General features: G+C 33.1%; 3 protein-coding genes across 4 annotated transcripts; 2 read left to right on the top strand and 1 right to left on the bottom strand.

Annotated features, from left to right (window-relative positions):
* The first annotated feature begins 378 nt into the window (after window positions 1-378).
* Window positions 379-5,408, top strand: LOC108343946 (uncharacterized). The gene is made up of 3 exons (XM_017582403.2): window positions 379-587; window positions 1,980-2,169; window positions 4,975-5,408. Exons 1-3 carry the CDS (start codon window positions 438-440, stop codon window positions 5,031-5,033), a joined length of 399 nt encoding a protein of 132 aa, XP_017437892.1. The 5' UTR covers window positions 379-437; the 3' UTR covers window positions 5,034-5,408.
* Window positions 5,409-6,726: 1,318 nt separating this feature from the next.
* Window positions 6,727-8,527, bottom strand: LOC108344641 (E3 ubiquitin-protein ligase ATL6). The gene has a single exon (XM_017583079.2). It carries the CDS (start codon window positions 8,333-8,335, stop codon window positions 7,130-7,132), a length of 1,206 nt encoding a protein of 401 aa, XP_017438568.1. The 5' UTR covers window positions 8,336-8,527; the 3' UTR covers window positions 6,727-7,129.
* Window positions 8,528-20,788: 12,261 nt separating this feature from the next.
* Window positions 20,789-23,854, top strand: LOC128193584 (uncharacterized). 2 transcript variants are annotated; one of them, XR_008244913.1, is made up of 2 exons: window positions 20,789-21,253; window positions 22,649-22,790. XR_008244913.1 is itself a non-coding variant. In XM_052867360.1 (2 exons), exon 2 carries the CDS (start codon window positions 23,031-23,033, stop codon window positions 23,844-23,846), a length of 816 nt encoding a protein of 271 aa, XP_052723320.1. In that variant the 5' UTR covers window positions 20,789-21,253; window positions 23,027-23,030; the 3' UTR covers window positions 23,847-23,854. The 2 variants fall into 2 exon arrangements, 1 of the variants encoding a protein (XP_052723320.1); XM_052867360.1 differs by lacking the exon at window positions 22,649-22,790 and adding an exon at window positions 23,027-23,854.
* Window positions 23,855-26,366: the final 2,512 nt, after the last annotated feature.

Below are 26,366 nucleotides of genomic sequence, written 5' to 3' on the forward strand. Positions count from 1 at the left end.
TAATTATTAATTTATTAATAGATTATTACGAGTATTACGGTATCTTACTATCATGTATGTTTTTCATAATAAAACTATTTAGACTTGACAAGTAATAAATAGGCAACCCGACCGTTTCCAACCTAATATTACACATTAAACCCAGTTAATAAAAAAATAGTAAGTAGTTTTCCCTTGCCGATTAAATATTAAAAAATCAGCGATACAAAATTTACTATAAATAGAATTTGAAATTGTTAAAAACTTATTTAGCTCAATCTTTAACAATTTGTAAAATAAAACCTCTTGGAATCCATGTTTAATGCTATTATTACAATTTCCCGTGTAAATTTTGGCGGGAAAATAAAGCGATTTTCGCGCGTTACCACATCGCACATCACATCCCTCTAAAATTCCCAATCCTCAAGTGAGTCCGTGTAGAGAGAAAAGGGGAAAAGATGGAGATTCGCGTGAGGTGCAGCTGCGGAGAAGGAAGCTGCGAGGAATGGGGCATTGTGGAGCTTCAAGGAGTGGTGGAGCCTCAGCCAGGATTCCACGATTCCCTCCCAAATCTCCACATCGGTACTCTCTGTCGTCCTTCTTCTCAGGTTCCCTTCTCTCACCCTTCTTTTTTCGTCTCTTCATATTCTCCCTTTAATTCCATCGTCATTTCAATTCCGCTTCTCATTGCAAATCGCATTTTGACCACCGATTTATCGACAAATGTCACTCATACTACACCTAGAATCACCTTCGCTACCTGCTTATGTCATAGACTCTTCTCAAATCACTGTTTAAAACGTTTATTTCCAATTTTAGTGTTCTGTTAAGTTGTATTATAAGAATATTATTGATGAGATTTTGTCAGAAGATTTGCTGAAGTATAGCGATTGGGCTCATTGTTACTAGGGGAATCTCTACATTAAAAAAAAGAATAGAAGAACGGGAGAGATGATGGAAATTAAATAAGAAATAGATGTGTGCAGTTACTTTGAAACCAGACTTTATAGGCTTTTAGGTTTAATTATCATTTTGAATTCTGTTTTGATCCTTTACGTTTAAGAAAATCATTTTAATTTCTTGAATCAGAGACCGAAACCAGATTCACATCAAATTTTAATGTTGAAATATAAGTAAACCTTTAGTATGTATAATTAAAATATAACAGCAGTGTATCTGTTAACATCAGCGAAGTATGAAAGTAGCTCAATAAAATGTGAATATTCAACTAAAATATAACTATTTAAGTAGACAGATTTTTTTTTTCATAGCTTTTGTTCTAATTCATAAATTTTGATTAGTTTTTTTTTTTTTTCGTTTCACCTTTTAGGGTTCAAATAACTGTTTGTTTAAAAGTGATATCTTGTTTTAGGATTTTATTTTTATTATCGTGTCTTACGTGATAAATATATTTTTTTATAATTAAAATGTAAATTAATTATACGTTTTTAAATATAGAAGTTATATTAGTATTAAAGGGTATGGCATATAAATATTTTGAATATATAAATTATAATTTTAATTTATAATGATGAATATGAATTATAATATGATTATTTTAAAATTGAAGTGAATATGCACTTAACAAATACTGAATATAGGAATACTGAAGATAAACGTGTAATAGTTAAAAAAAACTGAGATCTTTTTTAGCTTTTTAGAAATGTAGTATGTGATGTAGGTAAAAGGAAGATAAATAATACTGTCTAAATAGAGTGGGGTCTAAATTGAAGATTTGTCATCTTAATAAATAGAGAAACTGTAAACATTTTTAGCTATCATAATAGAATTGGAAAATGTATGGACAGAATGAATGCAATTATATTTTATAGTGATTAAAAAATGATTGTCCACAGAAAAATAGTGGTTTCAATTAAACCATGGACTACACTGGTTGACCCAAGTAGGGCTCTAAATCAATGATTACCAACAAAAGTATTTCAAGTTTTTGTTAGTTAATTGTAAACTAATATTTTTTATTGATGACTTTTGTTGTTCAGGAAGTGTATACCTTCACTGTTGGATACCACGAACTGACAGGGTCAAAGGTTCCCTTGAAGAAGCCAATGGTGGTGCTCAAGAAAGTAAAGCATCCTGATGGAGAAAGTGGGTGTAAGGTGGAGCTGCAAGTTGTTGGAGTCATTAGACATAAGATTCTGTTCAAGAACAGACCAAAGGCTCTCATTTCTAGTAAGATTTCTCTTTCCTTTCGTTCCATTAAACCCTCTTTGGAATATATTTTTCGTTTTGTAGAGGACAGTTGTGAAGCAACATATGACCCTTGAAAAAGTGTCTCAACATTTCCAAACTTTTGGTGTCTTCATTGTTAGAGATTCTTAGGAACATTTAGGTGTCAACGTGTGTGACGTCGATTATTATAATCTTTCACTTTAATTCTCGATCACATTTATTTATGTTTAGTGCTAATCCTCATGATTGTAGCAGTACATGTTCCTAGTACTATGAGTGCTATTTTATATCGGTGGACTTCAGAATTTCTTCCTTTGGTTTGGGGTTTAGGGGGAAAAGTTGTTCGTATACATAAATTATTGGTCCCTCTTCCTACTTTTACCACTTGAGAAAAGGGAGATAAAAAAGACGTGAAGTGAGACTATTCCGGAGTTTTTTCTTTTCTTAAAATTATAGTTGGTGCAATCGAAGTATATGAATCTGATAGTTTAAATATTAAAAAAGATTTGGTTAGAAAAAGTAGAAGGACTATTAACTGCGGAGTAAGAGATATTTTTATGTGCATGACAAATAACATGTATATTAACAACAATAACAAACAAGTATATTCCCAATAAGTTTTATTTTTATTAGTATGAATTACAAAATTGTGAATTCGAAAAACAACCCATAGTGTCTTCGGGTTAGTGGTCATTTCTTCCCTTTAGTCTATAACTCTAAGACTAGAACCAACTTATGTTCCTACCAAAGATAAACTTCCCATTTTCACTGGTAAAGCATTTCATTTTACTTCACTAACAGTGTAAAATATTATTCCCCAATCATTTGTTGTCACATCATTCAGAAAACTATAACTTATACATTTAAAAAGTTAAACTTTTTTAACGGTGTATCAACCAATGATTGAACGATACTGTATAAACTTTTACTGTTGATCAAAGGCAAGCGTAGTGATATTTCAACCCTTACGTATTTCAAATATTCTATCAATATTCTTCATTTCTTGTTTTTATAATGTCACGTGTATCTATTACTTTTCTTTTTTACACCTTTTTCTCGTAGATTATTAGTAACTGCCCAACAAATATTTTTCCAAAAGTAAACTCATGATAGACTTAGTTTTGTATTATTGTTTTAGTGTTGATGTTCCTAGACGTCAACACTGGGGAGTTTCAATTGAATTAAGCAAGATATGATGTAGACCAGTGTAGTTGGAATGGGAATTCTTCCCTTCAGACGCTCTTTCCCTGTGTACTTATGCCCATGAAAAAGATTCTGTTATTGCATCTGAGTCTATCTTACTGTGGGTCTCACATGGTTCTGCTGGACAGCTTATGTTGCAACCAAAAGGGTCACTGCCTTTCGCATTGCAAGAAAAGCCCTTTAATTATTCTTACTCTATCTATTTGCGCACGTCACCCTTTCTTATCATCTTCTCTTATTTCTTGAATCAAGATGATCACTCCTACGCGTAAAAAGTGTTTGCAATCTTTGCATCGATAGTGGTTTGCTCTCCACTTCAATCAAGCAATTCCAACTTTGAAAAACTCTCCAAATTTCTCTTTACGTGCTTGTTTACTAGTATATGTCCTTCTCATCTTTAATTTAGATGCTTTTTCCAGTCTTGCCCTCAAGTAACCCAATATTAAATTTATAATAAAATGCATAGTGAGTGGGGGCACGGTGCATATAAATCCCTGAAGTTCATCCTAAAAGATCTTATCTTTTATAATTAACTACAAAAAGCAACAATGCTAATGCACATGTTATCTTACTGGTACTAAGATGCTCACTTCAAATGTCCAAACCTTCCATCACGATAAGATTTAAGTTTATTTTACATTTTTACAACTATTTATCTAAATTTAGAACGTTAACAATACTTAATTAAAAAACTGTAGAATCCAAAAGGTTGTCCCCATACGCAATAGCTTACACTTCACACCAAGGAAGAGAAAGAAGAAATTAGCAGATTCTTGTAGTAAAGTTACAGCTGTTTTTGACATTTCTTAGGAGTTTCATTAGTTACTCTTTGATTAGCTGTCCAAGTCTGAAAATGAATCTGTTTCTTTACTATGCTAAGACAATCATTTTACAATTAGAACATACATGGGAACATGCCACAATTAGTTGCTGTAATTACAAGCAAGACGGGTATGGGGGTTTGCGGATGATATACAAATGCAACCTCATTCGGCCACATGGATGGAGGACCGGTTAAAGCTGCCATTTCAATTCTAAAAGGATGAAAACCTGCGGCAGTTTCCATTTTGGCCTAACTAGATGACTAAAATAATCTTCATGACTAACATGCTAGGGTATCAGAGGCTACTACCTTCGCAAATGTATAGGAGAGGATAATAGAACACAGCCTTCCCTTTCACATGTAAAAAGCTATTTTTAGATTCGAGTCCATGATTAATTGTTTACCAGAATACAACTTTACCATTACTTTTGGTTCGTCATTAAAACAAATTGCCTCGTCAATGGTGTGCGTATCGTGAATAATAGAGTGAAAATGTCATACGCTAAATTTGCATATTCAGTGTTCCATACATGTAGTTTGCTGATTGTGTTATCAACTAATGCTCGCCTTTGTTTAGAGTCTGTTGTACACTTGAAAAGATAATATTGAACTTTAAATTGTTACATATTGATTCTATGATGCTAGCTAACAAACAATAGTTAAGGGCACGTCACTTTTGTGTTTGGTATTTCTTGTCTCTTCCATTTTCCCCGTCTCATTTATTTTGTGAAATTGGAGTGTAAATGCTAATGGTTATCTTTCTTTTCTTGCTTTTCAAGAGCCACAGATGGGATCGAGGGAAAGACAAAAGCCTATCATATTAGGCTCTTCCCCTTAAATCAAGCTCCCTTAGACTCAATGTCCTGTCATTTGGTGAAACCATGTTGGACTAGAAGACTGGAGAAATTGGAGGCACACTTGTCATCCCCTTTTCATACGCTGCAACCCAAATTCAGCCAAAGTCTTGACCCATATTTGTAATCATAGCAACCACATGTTATATAGAGTGCCAATAATGGCATAAGTGATTGTGATTTATCATTACGAGGAGTTTGATGCGTCATTATCTTGATTTGTGTTTTCGTGTGAATATGCAAATGACATTAATTAAACTAAACCTTATCTGAATTTGTCTTTGCCACGAAACAGAAAACTAGTTGGGTGATACGCATATAGGTTCACATAATACTGTATTTCTTTGGCCTCTTGTGCATGGTGCTTTCTCTCTCTCTCTCTCTCTCTCTCTCTCTTGTAGGACTGTTCTTTAGCTAAGTATATTCAGCAGAAAAATTGTTTTGGCCACCAACATCTTTAGTATAAGGGGGAAGCATATCTTTGGGAAAATTTAATATAAAAATCAATACTCTTTATAGCTTTTAGATCATGCGATCAACTGCTTTAAGATTTTTTTTGTTTGTAATTTATCTTTGAGCATCATTGAAGCGCTTTGATACCATTCGAAAAGTAAAACCAATCAAAACACATGTGCCACTTACAAACCAAGTATGTGAGCGATTCAATTTACTTCGTTCTCTCTCATAATGAACGACACTAAGATATTTTGCATTTAAATTGTTTTGAAATTTGGTAATTGGTGTTGGTGAGAACTTAATGGTGGAAGGTGGCCATAGTTTGTTTATCAAATAATCACGAGAACCATTAAAGTGATATTATTATATTTAAAGTGTATTTATCATTTAATCAAATTCTTTTTTCATTCGTAAATAAAGGCTCATCTATTAAATTTTAAGTCTGTTGTATGCTAATTCATTAATATGTAAAGGTTATCTTATACATACTTAGCTGTTGGTTTTAAAAGCATCCTCACAAGATATTTTCCTTTAAGATTTTATTCTTATCTCAAGGTAAAAAAAAAAGACATGATTTAAAGGAAAAGTGGTTACCCTTTGAGTTGGAAATCGCGAGATTAATTAAATTCTGGTCAGTTGACTCCTTAATTCTCGAGAAACCAGTATTACTATCTGAATTGTACACCACTTTATTTCTTACAGTTGAAATTTATAATAAATAATTTTTAAATATACAAATTACATTTGAATTGAAATTCAGAGTAATAAAAATCTTTGAATACATAAAATATAAAGTTATTTTTTGAGTATTCACAGTTTTGAAAAATAATTTAAAAATTAATTAAAAAAGATAAAATAAAAGCAATAAATTAGAAAAATTAAAATCATAAAAACAATTTTCTTAAAACCCCATATAACGAGGGTTATCCTATGTTTACAACATTAAGAAACGCGTAATTTTTATATCTCCAATTGATGAAAACATTTAGCATAACCGAATTATGTGTTCAATATTTACATACCTAAAAATAGAAATTATTTTTATTATGAAACAAGTTCGAAAATACAGGGAGAAATAAGAACACGGCAGGTTGCGTATGTAATAAAATAAACTAAGATTAGATTCAACTTTTTAACAAAAAAATCAGATTCAACTATTTAAATCGTCCGACAAAACTAAGTGACCTTAAATTATATAAATATTTCACAGACAAGATAATATGAAAATAATTACGACTAATACTAGGTATATTATTATAAATGAATAAAATAAAATAAATAACATAATAATGTGCTAAAGAAGGGAACCACGATCTCACTCACTCTCGCTCTCATCCCAAAAAATAAAGTAAGAAGAAAAAAAACAAGAAAGAAAGAAAACGAGTTGACTCATAAGCCAAAATAGTACACATAACGAGTTGACTCATTCATTGAGAACTCCACTCTTCTTCCATTTCCGTCCTCTGCTTCAACTCTGTAACAGCAAACTCTCACAGTCTCTGGAGAATTGACAGCAACCCATTTATTGAAGCAACCTTACATCACAAAGCTTCACCTCCTCTCATCAAAGGATCTTTTAGAAGTCCAACGCCGAACACGAACACCAAGTTTCCGACGGAGCTCTTCAGCCATGGCTTGCCACAAATGGCGGCGTGCAAATCACCCACCTCTTCTCCACCCTCTTCCCGGCATAACTCTCTTCGCTATCACTCCAACACGTACCCTTAACACTAGCAGAACGCTGAACACTCCTTCCATGATTCACCAGAATGTACCTCCTCACGTCTTCCGGTAACCTCAACGTGTACCTTTCCACACCCACAAGAGAATGCCCAGTGGAATTTGACCTCGAAAGGTTCCTCTCAGCAACAACAACCACCCCATCACCAGACACAGAATTTGAATTTAACTCTAACTCAGGAACAACATCAGGAGATGAAGATTGTTCCTCACTTACATACACTGTTTTGGTAGTGTCATCACTCAATGCAGGACTTCCGACACAAACCTGATTCACGGCATGGTTTGTGTTAGTGTTTTGATTTGGTTCTGCCACAGTTTCTTCACTTCCGGAAACTTCCTCATCATGAAGGGTGGGAACAGTTATGGCAACCTGGCACGAATCCTGGCTGAGATTCGCGCGGCACACAGGGCATGTCACGTGGGAAGCGAGCCAGGAATCAATGCAGTGAGGGTGGAACACGTGGTTGCATTTGGGGAGGAGTCTGAGGGCATCTTTGTCTGAGAAATCGGTCAAGCACACAGCACATTCGAGCGTTTCTTCACCCTTTTTGAGGTCCTTGATGTTGGAGTAGAAGAGGGTGGGAAAGGTATTAAGGAGTTCCTTGTTGATCCCCTGCGCGCAGGAGCAGGGGACAGTGGTGGTGGTCTGCGTGGTGGTGATGATGATCCGTGACTCGGCACACCGGCGGAGGTAGATGGAGAGGATGCCCATCACAAGAAGAGCAAAGATGATGGCTCCAACGGTGATGGCAACGGAGGGCTCCCAGCTGTGGTGGGTGATGTATGTGGGCACAGGCTCCATGGAAGACTGTGCTTGAGCTGTGGAAGCATGGAGGAAGGAGAGGGAGAGGAATGTGAAGAGGGTGCTTTGAAAGATGTGAAATTTACTTGATTCAGGCATTTGGGTGTGTGATTTAGAGTTTGTGAAGAGAAGAATGAGGTGAGAGTGGAAGTGTTTGGTGAGGAAGAGTTTGAAGGTAGGAAGTTGGGAAGTGTGGTTTGGGGGGTTATATTGGGAAAGAAAAGGGAAAAAGATGGGGAATTGTTTGTAGCAATGGGTGTTTTGGGGATGAGAATTTGTTGGCATTGAAGGAGATGGGAGAAAGTGAATGGAGTCAAAAAGAGAAATGAGGTTTGAAGTTTGTGTAGCTTGGAGAAGAAGGGTTTATGTTTGTGTGGTCTTAGTGGAGAGGAAATGCAGAGGAACGGTTAGCATAACTTAGCTCGCACCACTTCCTTTTATTTTAGAATATCAGAAGCAAACGCTTCAAAACGCATTCTCTCTGTGCCACTTTTTAAAAGATAAATTATTATATGGTTTCGGATGGATTTTTATATCAATTTTGATTTTTAGGTTTTCTGTAATATATATATATATATATATATTTTATTAGGGTCTTTGTCTTTTATTGGGACCCTAATACCATTTTGATGAGTTTCTTTTGTCCTTTGAATATGAGTTATTGGAGTGATATTTGATCTTTAACTCAATGTCATTCTTCACCTTTTACCAAAAATACATAAAGATGGAAGACCTATAATAACTTGCTATAGGTGGTGTTTGGTGCACCATTATTATTTACCATTACATTCATCTCAATCATGGAGTTTTATGTTTTGATCTCCTTTTCAACTTCTTTAATTGCTACCACAATTTGTGGTCATTAGAAGTGATTTTCAGTGACTGTGTTTTGTTTATTATTTTCTGTTTTTTCTTGTCTCCTCTGCCCTATGTGGTAATCTCCCCAACTCCTTTTGAGATTTTTTTTTTGTTAGATTTTGTTTTACTTAAGAATATTGTAACCTTTTGGCTTAGAATGTTTTGAAAAAAGACATGATCGTAATGTTTCAAAATATTAAAATATGATTGTGGTTTTATAAAATAAAGCACAACTAAAAAAAAAGGCGAGAAAAGTTTATGAGCTTTTAAAATATGGAGATCTTGAATAGAAAAATGGTATTTTAACTCATAAATTTTTTTACATTCTTTCATATTTTTTACTTTTTATTTTCTTGAAAAAATATAAAAATTTATTTATTTATGATATTTTACCCTTATTCTATTATGAATCAAATTAATGTAAAATTATTTCATCATATTGTTATTCTATTGTCACACTTCTTCTTTTTCATTTCTTTTGATTATTATTCAATATTATTTTAGACCAATATTATGATAAAAAAGATGTGATTAATTTTAATTAACTAACTCACATGTTTCACTTAATTGACTATTTAAAATATTTTTTATTTTTTATTTAAATTTTATTGGTAAGGTATTTTTTATTTAAATTTTATTGGTAAGGAAGGACACCATCACAGTTTCAGAGAAATGAAAATAATGATTTTGTGTTTCTATTGAGTGAAAAAATCAAATAATATGTTACCTAAATAAAAAAATTAAATATTTAATAAAATAAAATATTTTAATAAATACTTAAATTTATAAAGTAGTTAAAATTTAACTAAACTTAAAGTTTGACATAAGAAGTGTCTAAAGAGATGGTGCATTGTATCCTTAAATCAAACTCATCTTATCTCTTAAACTATGCCATATTTAATAATTTCTTTTTCAAACATTGGAAAAAAATTGGTTATCTATTGAATAAGATATATATTGATTTTGTGTAAAGACTTGAAAAATGGGCCAAGAGCAGTTGAGCCTTATGTTGAGGCAGCTAGGCCCGTAAGACTAAGGGCACTATAACCTTAGAAAGGATTTCAGATCTAAGTTCATTATCTCAACTTCCCATTCTTTCTCTAAAAAAAAGTTTGTTCCTCTATTTTTCTCTACCTTCTCTCTACCCCTTCACCAATTTCAACTGTTGCATTGTTGATTAAGTGGTGCTCAGGTGACCGCGATGTTGAGACCTTCAGAACCATTCGAATAGATTTTCATTCTTCAGCGGGTAAGTAGCTCTTCACTGTTCTCCGTTGTTTGGGACTTAGGGCAAGTTGCATGTGCCTAGTATACCCTTCTTTACGTTTTTCCTCTGTTCGTTCTAGCTCTAAGAGCTGTTTCTATCGTCACTTGGGTGATTTGTAGAGTGGGGTTGTGCCCTTGTTGTGTGAGGTGCTGTAGAGAACGATACTGTAAGCTGTGCTGTGAAGTTTTCCAGGTAAGGGGAGCTAGGATATATTTTTTTATTGTTTACATGTGATGTATGTTGAGTTTTGAACTGCTTTACTGTTGGTATTGTGTTTTGACTTGGAATGATGTAATTGCATGTGTTGAATCTTGGAACGGTGGAACTGGAGTGTGATGGTTGTATACTGTGTGGGGGTATTTAATTTCTGTAATTACTATGTTGAAGTGCCTTGGGGTAAGAGGTCTGTTGTAACATTGAATAAGTGGGAGACTTGGTGTTCTATCAGGATTTTAGTTCATTTGGAGAGTAAGTAAGGTAGCGATTTTGGGCATTGGAGGTCTAGAGTGCAATTGGGCTGTTTGGGTAGCTTAGATAGGTCAATTTTGACTTGCTAGGAACATAAAACTGGACTAGATCATGTTAAAAGTGGTAGAATTAGATTTGGGCCCCTAGGTTGAGAGATTTTTAGTTTTCAAGTATAAATCAATGCATAAACACTTTAAAAAGATGTTAGAAAGGGTTAGAATCAGTTAGACATGTTTAATTCAACATATACTTCGAATTGAAGGTCTTAGAAGTTGGCCAAGAGGCCTATAAATGGTAAGGAATGGTGTGAGTGTATGATTCTGCAGAATTTGCGTTCTACAGATGATGCAGAGTCGCTATGCGAGCTGTCTCGCATAGCAAGACTCTATAAAGGGTGCTCATTGTCTGGGTAATTTGTCGTTCGAGCTGGTCCGCTGTGCGAATTACCAGAGGGTGTTGCTCTCTGTTTGTGGATTCGCCTGGCGAATCCTATCGCTATGCGACTGGTGGTGGTCTGGAACCACTGCCCATTTAATTCGAAAGGCGAGTGGGGCGCAGAGCGAGAGTTTTAGGGGGGTTGGTCTTTGTCTGGGCTCTCGCATAGCGACCTGGGTGCGCTATGCGAGAGGTTTGAAGTCTGATGCATGCTGCGAGTTAATTCGCTATGCGAATTAAGGGGTGCGCTGTGCGTGATTCTCTTGTCTCGCCTTGTGAACAGGGTGCGTTGTGCGAACCCTTTTAGCCCAGTCTTCTCTTTTGCTCTCTTTTTGGTTGAATCAAGTATGTGGAATGTTTGAAATGCATAGTATGAGGTGGTAAGGTGATTATATTGACAGTGTGTGAGTATATGAAACATGTTTGGTGATTGAAAGTATGTGGTTTTTAAAAGTATGGTTGATGGACGTAATTCCATGGATCTCTAAGGAGGTTACATGGTGGTGCCCTATAATATTGAACGTAATTCCATGATCTTCAAGGAGAAGATTCATGGTGGTGCCCTTAGTGTTTAGAATTATTTGCATGACAGCTCAATCTTGGGGGTTATCCTGGAACTACAGTGGTCGATCATTCTCAAGTAGAAAGGATTGAACCATGTCGTGAGTAGTAGGAGGAGGTCCTAGTCTTGGGTGCTTCTAGTATGACCCAAGGTGAGTGATAACGGACTAACCACGTGAGTGTGGTAGGGTGAAACCCATTGGCAATGGCTTTGCAAAGCAGTAGAGGTCACCATGAGTGCACGACCCGTCATAGCTCGACAATCATTCTAAGTCTGGACGAGTCAAGTTAAAGTGCCACAAGTCATGTTTGTATAGTATAATATATCTGTCTTTACTTGCATGTTGTCTATGACTGCTATAACATGATTTTTATATCTAGCTCACCCTTGCTTGTGTGTTTGTGTTTACTTGGGTATGCTTTCTTTTGCAATGATCATCCACTTGGATGTGAGCAAAGATGGATGAGGTGCCTCTGGAACAGGCTTTGGAGGAAGATGATGTTGTTGCTTAGTCTCCTTAGGATTTTATCAGTTATTCCTTATCTTTTGAAATACTCTATTTGCGTTTAAGTTTTAAATTAGGACTCAATTTGGGATGACTATAAGCTTAAAACTTTATTTACAGTTTACTCTAACTGTTCTTTTTTATTTAAATGTGGACTTACTATGTTATATGATTCTATATAATCTGGGATGTTACATTTTGTAAATGTAATATATTTTGTTCATAATTAACCACATTTGAAAATTTGGTGGATGCATTGTAATGAAATTTTCTTGTTTTTTTTGGTTTTCATTTAGTTCAATTTAACTTGCTTCAACTATTGGAATATCTTTTTCTCCTTTTAAAAAATTATTCATTAATAAAATTAGAAAAAAAAAATACAAATTACACAAATCTCACTCTTATATAACAAACTTGTTCATGTGCTATAATTTTCAATAATAAAAAATATTACAATAAATGTAATGAAACATAATGGCTGAAAGCTTACTAAAATTAATTTACATGAAAGATTTGAACACATTAAATAAAGTTTTAAACTTAAACCTTATTATCATGGTTGTTATTATACACAGAAAAAAAAATGATAGGTTAACACTCTCTAGGCAAATGTTCACTTAGGAAAAATAAGGCATGAAATGACCAAGTAATAAATAATAAAGTAATCCTTAGTTAAAAAAAGAAGTGAAGTTTATATGTGCGTTACATATATAACAACACTTTCATTTTAAAGGAATTTTCATTATTATTTACTTTTCATTTAAATTTTTAAAACTAATAATTTTAAACTATATTAAGAAAAAGAATAATTCATTTAAAAAGAAATAATAAACTAGTTCTTATGTATTTTAATGTAACCAATGACATTAATAAAAATAATTCTACTAATTTATTTAAAGTATGCATTATAAAATTATAAATAATCATTATATAGATTAATTGTAAAATACATTTGTATTACAAATGACAAATAAATTAAATTAAAGAAAAAATGATGAGAACTTTAAATTCTTTTAGTTAAAAGTTTAATTATCATGAAAAGGGTATATTGTTTGTTTATTCTCATTTACTTATTCATTCATATAAAATAATTACAAGAGAAAAATTACCCTTCTTCGATCAAACCTGAATTTTGATAATATTCTTGTTATATTTTGTCCAATGATTAGAAGCTGAAATAGGAAGCATGAAAATGATTTTGCATACAGAAAAAAACAAATAAAGACAGGATCTAGAACCAACTCTATCTGTTTCTGAAAATGACAATAAAATATGGACAAACTTTCAATTTTCCTTCCCTTTTATTCTTCTTTCATAGCCACGAAAATTGAGAAACCTAAACAAATTTCATGAAAAAAAAATTATTACAATACTTGTAGTTGAAATATAACAAAAATATATATAACTAATTGTTATACAGTGGATAAAGATTATGCCAATACTTGATAAATCATTTTAGTAAAAAATAATTAAAAATCAAAGTTCTTGAATGTCCACTTTTTGAATTAAAATTTTGATTTTTTTTCTTTTCTTGCTATCTGTATCAAGAAACATAAATGATAAAAAAATGAGAAAAAAAGGAAAAAAAATATTTTTTGTCAAATGTACGAACACGAAGAATCCAGAAATGTCTTTCTTCGTCGTAACGTGACAAGCTAGTTTCCTAATTTATGTAATACTCCTTCGTCACATTATTTTAATAATTTATTACTACTATTATTATTATATTATAATAATTATTATAATATATAAAAAGAATTAAAACATTTTATGTTATTATAGCACATTTATCTATGTGAAATTTCGAGGTTGGATGGTAGTGTTTGGATGAGATTCTTTGGTTTAGAAAAATGAAGATGAGGATGAAGAAAGCATTGATAAAGATTTTAATTATATTTATAATTTCTTTAATTAGAAGTGTGACCGTGGTTTTATCTATCAAACTTTTGTTAATTAAGTTGTTTATTTTAAAATTTGGTACATTTTGTTACTCGTATTATTTTTGTTTCTCTACAAACTGAATAACAAAATTAAAAAAAAATATATTAATTTTCATTCAAAAATAAAGAAAAAGACTTAAAAGTTTTCCTGTTCTCTTCAACTCTTAATCTCACATCTTAAAAAATTCTTTCAATTTTTGTTATATTTATTTTAAACTTTAAAAACTATTTTTATAATCCAAATCCATGTAAAATCGTTAACTTTTTTAGAAAAAGAAATAGAGTGTTGGTGAAATGAAAAATTCAAAGATAAAGTTGTTTAATTTTAAGAATAAAATAATTTAACTAGATATAAGATCGCTAAGGACCAAAAAACACATTTAAACTGATAAACATATAATAATTGAGTCTCATATTTTTTTTTGGAATTTTTTTTTCTTCTGTGTCTTTACATTGCCTTCTCAATATTAAGAAAAATGAAAAGTTTATCTTTTTTCATAAACTATGATATCTTCCATAGAAATCTCGAACTAGATAGATTGAAAAGTATAATTTAATGCATAAAGAAATGTTAGATGAATTAAATAAGTAACACATGATTTTTTTTTTTAGAAATAAATTTTAATGAATGAAGAATAAAAAGTTTATAACATTGATTTCTTATTTTATTAAAATTTTAGTATTGTTGAAAATTTTAAGTTTAAGAGTAATCATATTTTGTTGTAACGGTAGAGCATATTTATGAAAAGGCAACTAAGGATATACACAATTAAACTATTAATTAGAATACGTGATTTATTTTTTGTTAAGAATTTAACTTTTTTCTTATTATTGATGTAGGCTTTGGTATTTGAAATTTAATAGAAGTTCTTTTGAATTTCTAAAAGTATAAAGGACATCTTTTTTTATATAGACACGAATTAATCTAAGTAAAGAAAATTAACAATTTATTTAATTAGATATTATATTCTCTAATTTTTTAAAAGAATTTAATTTGTTTATTTTTATTAAAGTTTCTAATATTTTAAAAGGATTCAATCATTAATTTGAGATGTGTTAATTCGTGAAACTTTTAATAATACGTGAAAATTTTATTTTTCTATTTTTTTAAGTTAAAAAAACATAAATTATTATGGCAAATCATAGTCATGTTACATAGTAGTGATAATATCATATGTCACTATTACTGTCGCATGACAACGATGGTTTTTACTTAAGTTCTTTTATTTTAAAATTTTGATTAAATTTAATTCTCTAAAAGTGTTCTCTTTTCCAATTTGAAACTAAATTAATAACTAAGTTTAATTACAACTTAATGTTAAAATAATATTTTAAAATTTATACATCAAATCACCAGGTAACATATCGTAATCTCACACCCTTAATCTTATACTTGATAATTCATAGTTGATATATATATGTTTTAAACTCAGATTTCAGCTATAAACTCATAAATATAACTCAAATTCTTCTATCTCTTTCTCCATTGGCACTGAATCAGACGACATTCCTTCATCTGCTCCCGTATAACGAATTATACGATGATCGCACATGCACAAACACAAACAAGTAGGATGAACTAACATGCACCCAATCATTTATAAAACATGCATAATTACTTTGATACACTTAGGAATGACAAAAAAATCTGCGCCCACGGATATCTGCGGATAAAATCCGCGACGGATAGTTGATACACGCGGATATTTACTACCCGCAACTCGCGGGTAGCGGATATTTTAATATCCGCTTATAAACGGGTCGGGTGCGGATATTATACTATCCGTACCCGCGGATACCTGCTACCCGCAAAAAATAAAAATAAAAATTTAATTTATATTTTATTAAGTTAAATTTAATTAAAATTAACATTAATTTATATTTTACAATATTAAATTTAATTAAAATTCAATTTAAATTTATATTTAATTTAATTTATATTATATTTTATATATTTTTTGTAATTCTATTTAAATTATTTTAATCATTTATTAAAATATATATTTTTTAAATATTTGCGGGTATCCGCGGATATCCACGGGTATCTGCGGGTTTTAAAATATCCGCAAATTTTTTTAAGCGGGTATCCGTGCGGGTAGCGGGTGGATTTTTTTTTTGTTGGATCGGGTTGCGGGTAGGCACTATCCGTGCCCGACCCGACCTGTTGCCATCCCTAGATACACTCAACAAACCTCATATAATAATTATGTCAGACACCCTCATACCATCATACAACAATCACATCATAGATACTCATCCATTACTTTGATACACTCAACAAACCTCATATAATAATTATGTCAGACACCCTCATACCATCATACAACAATCGCATCATAGATACTCATACCATCATACAACAATCGCATTATAGATACTCATCCCACAATACCACAATTACTAATAGACACTCATCCCACAATACTTAATAGACACTCGTTCCACAATACTCAATAGACACTCATTCCACAATACCCAATAGACACTCATTCCACAATACCCAATAGACACTCATTCCGATGATATGTTGATGAACGGTCACGGGAGGTTATGCACTTGTGATGACTTCTACTTCCTCTTACAAATACACTTCCAAAATACTCTATACCATCCACAAGGTTAGTCCTCAACACTATGTCCAAAACAGGCACATAGATCAGGACCTCTTGCCCCTCTCACCACATAATTCATCCTTCTCTACTTGAGACATGATGATTATTAGAGTATCAGGATAACCTCTAACTACAGGACCCTCAACATCAACATATACACAAATACCATATCATTACTGAATCTCTCCACGAGACTCATACCATGCTCATATTCCTCAACTCACATTATACCCTTACAAAATCTCCCCATAATACTCATATCATGTTCAGATGCATAAATTCAAATCCAATAAAATCCAATACAAAATGAATATATAACAAAATAAATTAACAATACTAAAATATCACCATAAATGGTCACCGGAATGTTTGACGAATCAAACTCACCATAAACGCCAGTACATATGACTAGTCACAACTTACTGGATTTGACCAGGGCTGCTCTATGATCAAGGATGTACCAACTCCGGTTTTTAAGATTCCTCTATCCTACCATCACAATTATAATTCATAATTCCATATCTACCACAATAACATGAATTCATCAGAAATTTTCATTCCAACAAGATATATTGCACAATAATTTAACACTACATAATTTGTTCAACAAGATTTAAGTTAAAAGCTTGTCGAGTAGACTTCCAGGAAAGAGAGGTGCGTCACAATGGACAACTTAAGTACCAAGTCTTTCCTTAGCCAAAGTGTTCCTTAACTAGTTTTAATAAATTTCTTATTTACAGATTCAAAACAACAACATATAATATTAACACATAAATTCAATATAGATAGATATATAACAAGCACCTATGTTTTTCATTAACAGTATTCACACAGAATTTCAAGACATGAATAATAATAAAACAATACTAAATCAGAATTTGTTTCCCCAAAAACCCTCCAAAACTTCTACTCTTCTTGCAACTAAATTTTTTTTCCTAACTCTTTCTTCTCTATTTCTCTTATCAAACCTGGAGTGCTTTATCTACTATCAATATTTTTATTTTTTATTTTATTTATTTATTTATTTATTTTTTATTTTTTTTTTTAGAAAAAAGTAGAAAAGAGTTTGAACCCATGTTCTTGAAATCCCCATAATTTTCTACCATTTAAGCTACCAAAATTTCTTATTTAGCTTTCCACATTTTATAAACTTATTATATTTTCCATTCACAAAGAAATTTATTACTACTAGTAATAAAATTGTTACTATTAAGGTAAATATTTTTCATGGGTCTTACACACCATATCTAAATACTTAAATTATTTTATTTTTAATATTTTTTCACTTGAAATTTTTTACACTTTTAAAAAATAAAATAATTTGAATATTTAGGTGAAGTGATTTGGTGTATAAATTGAAAACAATTACTAAGAAGGATAATAACACTGACATATGTTACTGCCACGTCAGACTGCCATGGAGAGGGACAATAATACTAACATGTGTTATTGCCACGTCAGACTGCCACTAAGAGTGACAATAACACTAACATGTGTTATTGTCACGTCAGACTGCCACTAAGAGGGACAATAACACTAACATGTGTCACTGTCACGTCAAACTGTCACTATCATGTCACACTACCATGTGATGCGATCATAACTTGACACATGATAGTTTATGTTTTTTTAATTTAAAATTTCACGAATTGACATGTGACATGTATGAACACAACATCAATGTCAACTTAACAAAAAGAACCAAATTGAACCTTTTTAAAAAATTAGAAGACTAAACTGAACCAAAAAATAATGGGGATCAAAAGGAACTAAACCAATAAATTAGAAGACTAAATCACTAATTAAGTTTTTTTTATTAGCATGATATTGTATGGTATGTTGTGCAATATGTTGATTTTTCTATTTAGCGTAATTCTAATGATGTTCAAATGGTGAATGTAAATTATATGCACTACTTATTAATGTCCAAATGTTATAATGAATGATCACGTGATAAGATATATAAGTTCAAATGAGTGATTGAAGCTTGAACGAGAGAGATAGATACCAAGATAACTCTATCTTCTCTCGAGTAGATAACTCTTAAATGACAATATGGTCTTTGAAGCACTAAGTCATGGTGATATACATGAGTTTATGAAACATGTGAAACCATATAACTACGCATTGGAAGTCAAGTCATGACAGTGTCACTCGAACAATGTAACTTGTGCTTTTGGAATTTGTATATGATACAATAAGTGCATCACTCAAGTGTTACAATGATGCTCATTCTATGGACGTCAAGAATGGCAGAAGCATTTGAGTGAGGGTGACAAAATCAGTTTTGCTCTCTTGAGTTATCTTATTCAAGTGATATATGATCGCTCAAATGAGAAAGTTTCTCTTAATAAGGAAGGTGATATATGATTGCTTAAGTAACACTTAGCTAATAATAACGATGATGATGTTGATGTTTTATATGTAATGTTAATTACATAAATATGTTCTTATATCTTATCAATACATGAGATGTAAGTATAATATATGTACGAATATGTAACAATGACAAGATGCATGTATATTCATATGATATAAATGGTGATATATATTATGATGTTTGTCTTCATGGATATGTGTTGTTCCTTGTGGGTATGTGATAAACTACATGTGGGATGATGGTATTGGATTCCAAGGATCATATTAAACATATGGATTATTAAGAAAATAAAATATCTTCTATTTTGTTGATCACATGATAATAGAGACATTATTATATGTAGTGAGAAATCGAAAAAAGCTATTAGGTGGCCATTTTTTTTATAAAAGATGTGAGTAATTGTTTAAACATAAGAAACTAGAGTTGATTCTATAAGTTAGATATATGAGTCTTAGGTATGATATATTTAATATGTATATTATGGAATACATTTAATTTGGTAGTGGAGTCGAGGAGGTCAACTATTTGGTACTCCAAGTTTCTTATAAACTCCAATCTGCCTTAAAATCTAAGTCTTCACATCTTTTTTCTTTTAGATTGTGGAGTGAGGTTACGTGCAAAAGGTACTCTCATGCTTAAGTCAGTAGATAACTATTGAGTATAAAGAGTTAATTCTCGACAATGTAATAAATGCAATCACTTATTTTTTACTTTAAACCTGTATTTATAAATTTCAGAATGAACTTTTAATTAATATTGACCTAATTACTATCCAAGAGTTGATAAATATATTTTACCTGTAAACATATTTAATTTAATTGTAAGTTGGATCATTATTAAAAAAATTTCCAATTGATCAATAACTTTAATTAATGATCGTTTGATTTTTGAAAAATTACTTCTAAATTTGTTAAAACTGATCGTGGATTGATAGAATCATCATAATGATTGAAGATTATATTGGTTGGAAGTGATTTAGCTATGATTTGTGATGTGTTATATTGATAATAAAGAGTGATTGATATATGTATTATGTATATTATTGTGCATGGTCTTTCTTTTTAAATTAGTTAACTTTTTTTGTACGAGAACAAACGATGAATTATATATATATATATATATATATATATATATATATATATATATATATATATATATATATATATATTATAGTATAGTATGTCTTTAAATGATTGTTGTAAGAAAGGATGTGAAGATTCATTGAATTTGCAAATGAGTATAAATTAATCGTAATCCCACAGGAGCTATTAATTCCAGTCTAAGTTTTTCTTTTTTTTTCAATTTAGCAATTAAACAAAAATGATAAACGAAACATGAAAAATTGAATTATAAATAAGACAGAGTGATACGAAAATAGGAGTTTGGAAGGTGTTGTTGAGGGTGAGAACAAACATGTGGATTCATAATGGACGTCTTTTCTTATTAATGAAAACCACCACGCCATTCATAATGAACACCAATTATTAAAGGCAAACAGGCGCTTCAATATTTTATTTTATTAAAAAATCATTCAAATCAAACATAAATATTTGCTTTAATTTTAATTTAATTTAAAATACAAAATTAAATTAAATTAAAGTTTTATCCTTTATTTTAGATTATTTTGTATATGTAAGACCCTGAAAAATTAAAGGAAAAGGTGAGTCTCGGGTCATTAGTAGAGTAAGAAACCAAAAATGTATCAAGTTGTAACAAAAGTTAAAGTTTATATGCAAAATACAATGCTGTCAACTTTGACATGGTTTGGTATTTTAATTATAATTAATTGTATAAATTAGATATTAAGTTGATTCTTGTTCCATTAGAAAGTAGACTCGAATAGCTTCGATTCGAGTACTTATACGCGTAATTCCGACATCGGGAAGGGGTTCAACCGGACTGACAAAGTTGTCAAAATCAGACTCACTCGCTGTACGCGTTTTGGACGCGTTTTGAACGCGTTTTGACTCAGTAAACGCGTTTTACTATTTAAACACGTTTTTCTGGTTATTTAAGAGGGTTTTGGGGCTGAGAGAATTCCTAAGTTGAATCTGAGAACTGTTACCTAAAAGCATTGGACTAGAGAAGTTTTAGAGCTAAGTTTGGAGCCACGAGAAGGAATTCTAAGGCAGAGGAACGTCGGGGAACCGTTTGAAAGCAAGCTTAGGAGAAAACCGTAAGGGGAGCTAACCTTGAGTCTTTTTGTTTCTGTATGATTTTAAATTTGGTATATGTTTAGGATTTTGATTCTCTTTATGATTTTAGAATGAAATTCTACTTCTATTGTATCTTTTGAATTGATGTACGGTTTGGAATTGGGATATGTTTCTGTTTTGATGGTTTTGAAGAGATCTTGTTCGTATTAAGTATTTTGAATCGGTGGAAGTTTTTAGGTATACGTATAGATCGAAGATTTTGAATCTGTTTATGGATTTAAAAGGAGACTAGGTTTTGATCGGAAATTTTGGATTGTACTAATTATCCGCTGCCTTTTTAATTATATGTTTAGTTTAGATGTTTATAAGATTTGGATGAATATGGGTTGTTGATGGGAGATAAGTTTTTGGATATCTAGAAGATCTGTATGATGGAAGGAATAGTAGTTATAGTCCGGAAAGTGAATTTTCGTAATTTTGGAATAGTAAATTCGCTTGAGTGAATGAGTTAACTCGCTGAAGCGAGTTATGCGTAACAAATTTAGTGTTTTGATGTTTTTTTTACGTTTTGGGAGTTCTGGATGTCCGTTTTGGACGTTCTTTAGGTCGATATGGGGGTTTTTGACCCTTCTGGAGCTATTAGTGAAGGTATCTAAGCTGTTTGAACTACTTAAGGGTTCGAATTAATAGACCATAAAGAGTTATGTGTTAATAAGTGATGTTTCTGTGAGGTTGTGAAATGTCTGAGTATGTGAGAATTATTTTCTTGAGATATGACTAAAGATGATAATATGTTGACATGTGTATTTATGAATGGAAATTGTATAATAGAGTTCCAAGGAGGAACTCCTTATTGATTTTGTGTCAAGTACTGTACGTATGAATATAGGAACTCCGACTTAGGGGTTCATTCTTATGCTCTCAATAGTCTCGATCTCACTTAGAGAGAAAGCTATGTGGTGGAGAGTGAAAAATCCTTACCGAAGATCCACAGTGTGAGTGGACAGAGTAGGAAGGATGTAGCTTCAGTGGTGATATTCATATCCGAAGATCCAGTTTGGAGGACAGAGTAGGATAGAATAATTGAGCTAGCGAATAAGTACATCCATGTCCGAAGATCCAGTTTGGGGACAGAGTAGGATAGGATGTAGTTGAGTAAAAGTACCACTGCAAGTGTAGAACTAGCTAAGAGTTCAATATTCATACGATTGTCCGAATGAATGGAGTTTACGAATGATAATGGTATGTTTATTATATTATTGAGTAATTTAATTTATAAGATGGAAGTTTGGTTATTAATTTAATTTACCATGATGTTTTGTATTGCATTAGCTCACCCTTGCTTTGTCTGTTGTTTGGTTGTTATTTTGTGTTATGTATTTGATTGGCGATGATCATCCGGTGGATGGGAGCAGAAGTCGGTGATATGCCGGTGGAGCAAGCCTTAGATGGAGGATCGACTGAAGAATAGTTTTAATAATGAAACCTATGTTTTTATTTCTGTTTTAAGGTGTGGAGTGTTATTAGTTTGAATTAACAGTGAGGGTTTGTATAATAATGAGGAAAACTTTTATTCCTCCTTCTATCAACTGTTCTATTGTATCAATGATGTAAGAACTCTATTATAGTTTGATGCTATAATTATTGGGATGTTACATTAATGGTATCAGAGCAGTTCTTTCACTAGGAATTTTGTAGGTGATGAAAATACCATGTCTTAGTTGTGTGATCTTAGTTGCGTATTCCTATTATAGGAATTGAATTTTAGACTAATGGTTCTTCTCTTTGGACAGAACCATGGCACGCAGATCACCTCCTCCTCCTCCTCCTTCTCCTTCACCGGCACAGTCTGATGTTTCTAATTTGGTGAGAGTAATGGAATCTTTTGTGGTGGCGATGCAACAGCAGAATGCATCATTGATACAACAAAACACAATTGCATTACAACAATTGGAGGCTGCTAGGGTGTCAGCTGAGGCACACCAGAGGCAATTTGTGGAACTAATAAACGGTGGTGCAAGAGCTCCCGCTGACCCATTCTATATTCCACCCACTCCTATTCAAGAGTGGAGTCTAGAGAATTTTCTTCAACATCATCCAGCTAAATTTTGTGGCAATATCAGTGCCGACGAAGCAGACCAATGGTTTAGAGATATGGAGAGAATTTTCAATGCCAAAAACTGCCCAGACGATAATAGATTGGCTTATACTGAATATTTGTTGTCAGGAGAAGCCAATCATTGGTGGACCAGTACGAGAACACTGTTGGAAAGGAGTGGTAAACCGATCACTTGGAACTTATTCCAGAATAAGTTCTATGCTGAGTACTTTCCGGACAGTGTAAGGTATACCAAGGAAGTAGAATTTCTCCAGTTAGTGCAAAGGGGAATGACTGTGACAGAATATGCCGATAAATTTAAGCATCTTAGTCGCTTCCATACTCTGGATATGGATGAAGAATGGCAGTGTAGGAAGTTTGAAAATGGACTGAGAGGAGATATCAAATTGCTGGTCAAAGGTTTATGTATCAAGGAGTTTCCTACATTGGTGGAGAGAGCTAAAGTGTTAGAAAAGACAAAGAATGAAATGGAATTTCAGCAGAGACCACCCTAGAGGATTGGTGGACCATCTGGGTCCAAATTCCGGCATGGAGACAAGAGAAAGCCCTATTCTAAACCTCCTTTCCAGGGGCTTAAAGGACCTTCATTTCATCAATCTGGCCAAGCAGGACAATCTGGAGTGGTGAAGTGCTTTAATTGTGGAGGACCACATTATAGGTCCGTTTGCCCTCAGTTAGTTGATCATATGAAGTGTAATGCCTGCGGGAAGGAGGGACACTTTGCCAGGAATTGTCCCACATCTGGAAGACCAAGGGTTCAGCAACCGACTAGTCAGTCTCAACAGACGACAGATGTCAAACCGCAGGCTGTGGGCAGAGTATATGCAATGACCGGAGCAGAAGCAACTGGGCCAGGTAATCTTATCATCGGCAATTGTTTATTGTTTGGGAAAGCTTGTTGTGTTTTGTTTGATTCTGGAGCTACACACTCCTTTGTGTCTGATGTTTGTGTGCGAGAGTTGGGATTGCCTGTGAGTGAGCTACAGTATGACCTAATAGTGTCTACTCCGGCTTCGGGTTTAGTTAAGACATCTTTAGCATGTACTAGATGTCCTGTAGTAGTAGAGGGACGTCAGTTTAAAGTTAATCTCATCTGCTTACCTCTACAAGGTTTAGAGGTAATTTTAGGAATGGATTGGCTAACTTCCAATCACATTCTCTTAGACTGTGGTGCAAAGAAATTGTTATTTCCTCAAGAGGAAGAATCGAAGATATTATCTTCGAGGAATCTGTTGCGCGAAGTACAGGAAGGGTCGTGTTGCTTCCTTGTGTTGACACACATGGAGATTAACCAGAGTGCAAGGAGCGTAGATCACTCAGTGGTAAGTGATTTCATGGATGTGTTTCCTGAAAAAGTACCGGGACTGCCTCCTCAAAGAGAGATCGAGTTCTCAATTGATCTCGTACCAGGCACAGGACCAGTATCAATTGCTCCGTATCGGATGGCTCCAGCTGAATTAGTAGAATTGAAAAGGCAGATAGAAGACTTGCTTGAAAAACAATTTATCAGACCAAGTGTTTCACCTTGGGGTGCGCCAGTGTTGTTGGTCAAGAAGAAGGATGGGAGTTCCAGATTGTGTGTGGATTACAGGCAGCTGAATAAGTTGACTATCAAGAACAAATATCCGTTGCCAAGAATCGACGACTTGATGGATCAGTTACATGGAGCAAAAGTGTTTTCGAAAATTGATCTACGATCTGGTTATCATCAGATTTTAGTAAAGGCAGAGGATGTACAAAAGACTGCTTTCAGGTCCAGATATGGACATTATGAATACGTGGTTATGCCTTTTGGTGTAACCAACGCTCCCGCTGTATTCATGGACTACATGAATAGGATATTCAGACCTTTCTTAGATAAGTTTGTCGTGGTCTTCATAGACGACATTCTTATATACTCCAAGACTCGGGAAGAACACGTGGATCATCTTCGATCAGTTCTTGAGGTGTTAAGAAATAAGAAGTTATACGCCAAGTTGTCCAAATGTGAGTTTTGGATGAAAGAGGTGCAATTTTTGGGACATGTCATATCAGCTGGTGGAATATCTATGGATCCGTCTAAGGTCGAAGCTGTGCTTCAATGGGAGAGACCCAAGTCCGTAACGGAGATCAGGAGCTTCGTAGGATTAGCAGGGTACTACCGTAGATTCATAGAAGGATTCTCCAAGATTGTGTCACCATTGACGCAATTAACTCGTAAAGATCGTCCCTTTGCTTGGACAGACCGATGTGAAGCTAGTTTTCAAGAACTAAAGCAGAGGTTGACAAGTGCTCCTGTATTAGTGATCCCTGACCCAAGAAGATCTTTCGAAGTATATTGTGATGCTTCATATCAAGGACTGGTTGTGTACTTATGCAGGAAAAGAAAGCGGTAGCTTATGCTTCGAGACAACTTAAGAATCATGAGAAGAATTACCCCACTCATGATTTAGAGTTGGCAGCTGTCGTTTTTGCTTTGAAGATTTGGAGGCATTACCTTTATGGCGCACAGTTCCAAGTGTTCAGCGATCATAAAAGTTTGAAATATCTTTTTGATCAAAAGGAATTGAACATGAGACAGAGAAGATGGATGGAGTTTTTGAAGGATTATGAGTTTGAACTTCTATATCATCCCGGTAAGGCTAATGTAGTAGCAGATGCTCTGAGCAGAAAGACGGTGCATGTATCCACTATGATGGTAAGGGAGTTAGAATTGATCGAGAAATTCAGGGATATGAAGTTGTATGTTGAGTTGAAGTCCGATTTCATCAGTTGTAATAACTTAGTGATATCAAGTGATTTGTTGAGTTTGGTCAGAGATAAACAATTATTAGATGCCGAGCTACAAAAGACGGTGGGTTTATTGGGTACAGATCAAGCCAGAGAATTTATGTTAGGAGCTGATGGTATTTTGAGATTTAGAGGCAGAGTCTGTATTCCAGATGATACTGAGCTGAAAAAGTTGATTCTCGAAGAAGGACATAAAAGTCGTCTTAGCATGCATCCTGGTATGACCAAGATGTATCAAGATCTCA

The sequence above is a fragment of the Vigna angularis genome, chromosome 8 (genome assembly GCF_016808095.1).
Source record: "Vigna angularis cultivar LongXiaoDou No.4 chromosome 8, ASM1680809v1, whole genome shotgun sequence".
Lineage (NCBI taxonomy): Eukaryota > Viridiplantae > Streptophyta > Magnoliopsida > Fabales > Fabaceae > Vigna > Vigna angularis.

Coding starts and splice junctions, on each gene's coding strand:
- LOC108344641 (XM_017583079.2), bottom strand. CDS start 8,335: ATGCCAACAAATTCTCATCCCCAAAACACCCATTGCTACAAACAATTC.
- LOC128193584 (XM_052867360.1), top strand. CDS start 23,031: ATGGCACGCAGATCACCTCCTCCTCCTCCTCCTTCTCCTTCACCGGCA.
- LOC108343946 (XM_017582403.2), top strand. CDS start 438: ATGGAGATTCGCGTGAGGTGCAGCTGCGGAGAAGGAAGCTGCGAGGAA. Junction 588..1,979: donor TCTGTCGTCCTTCTTCTCAG/GTTCCCTTCTCT, acceptor TTTGTTGTTCAG/GAAGTGTATACCTTCACTGT. Junction 2,170..4,974: donor ACCAAAGGCTCTCATTTCTA/GTAAGATTTCTC, acceptor TTGCTTTTCAAG/AGCCACAGATGGGATCGAGG.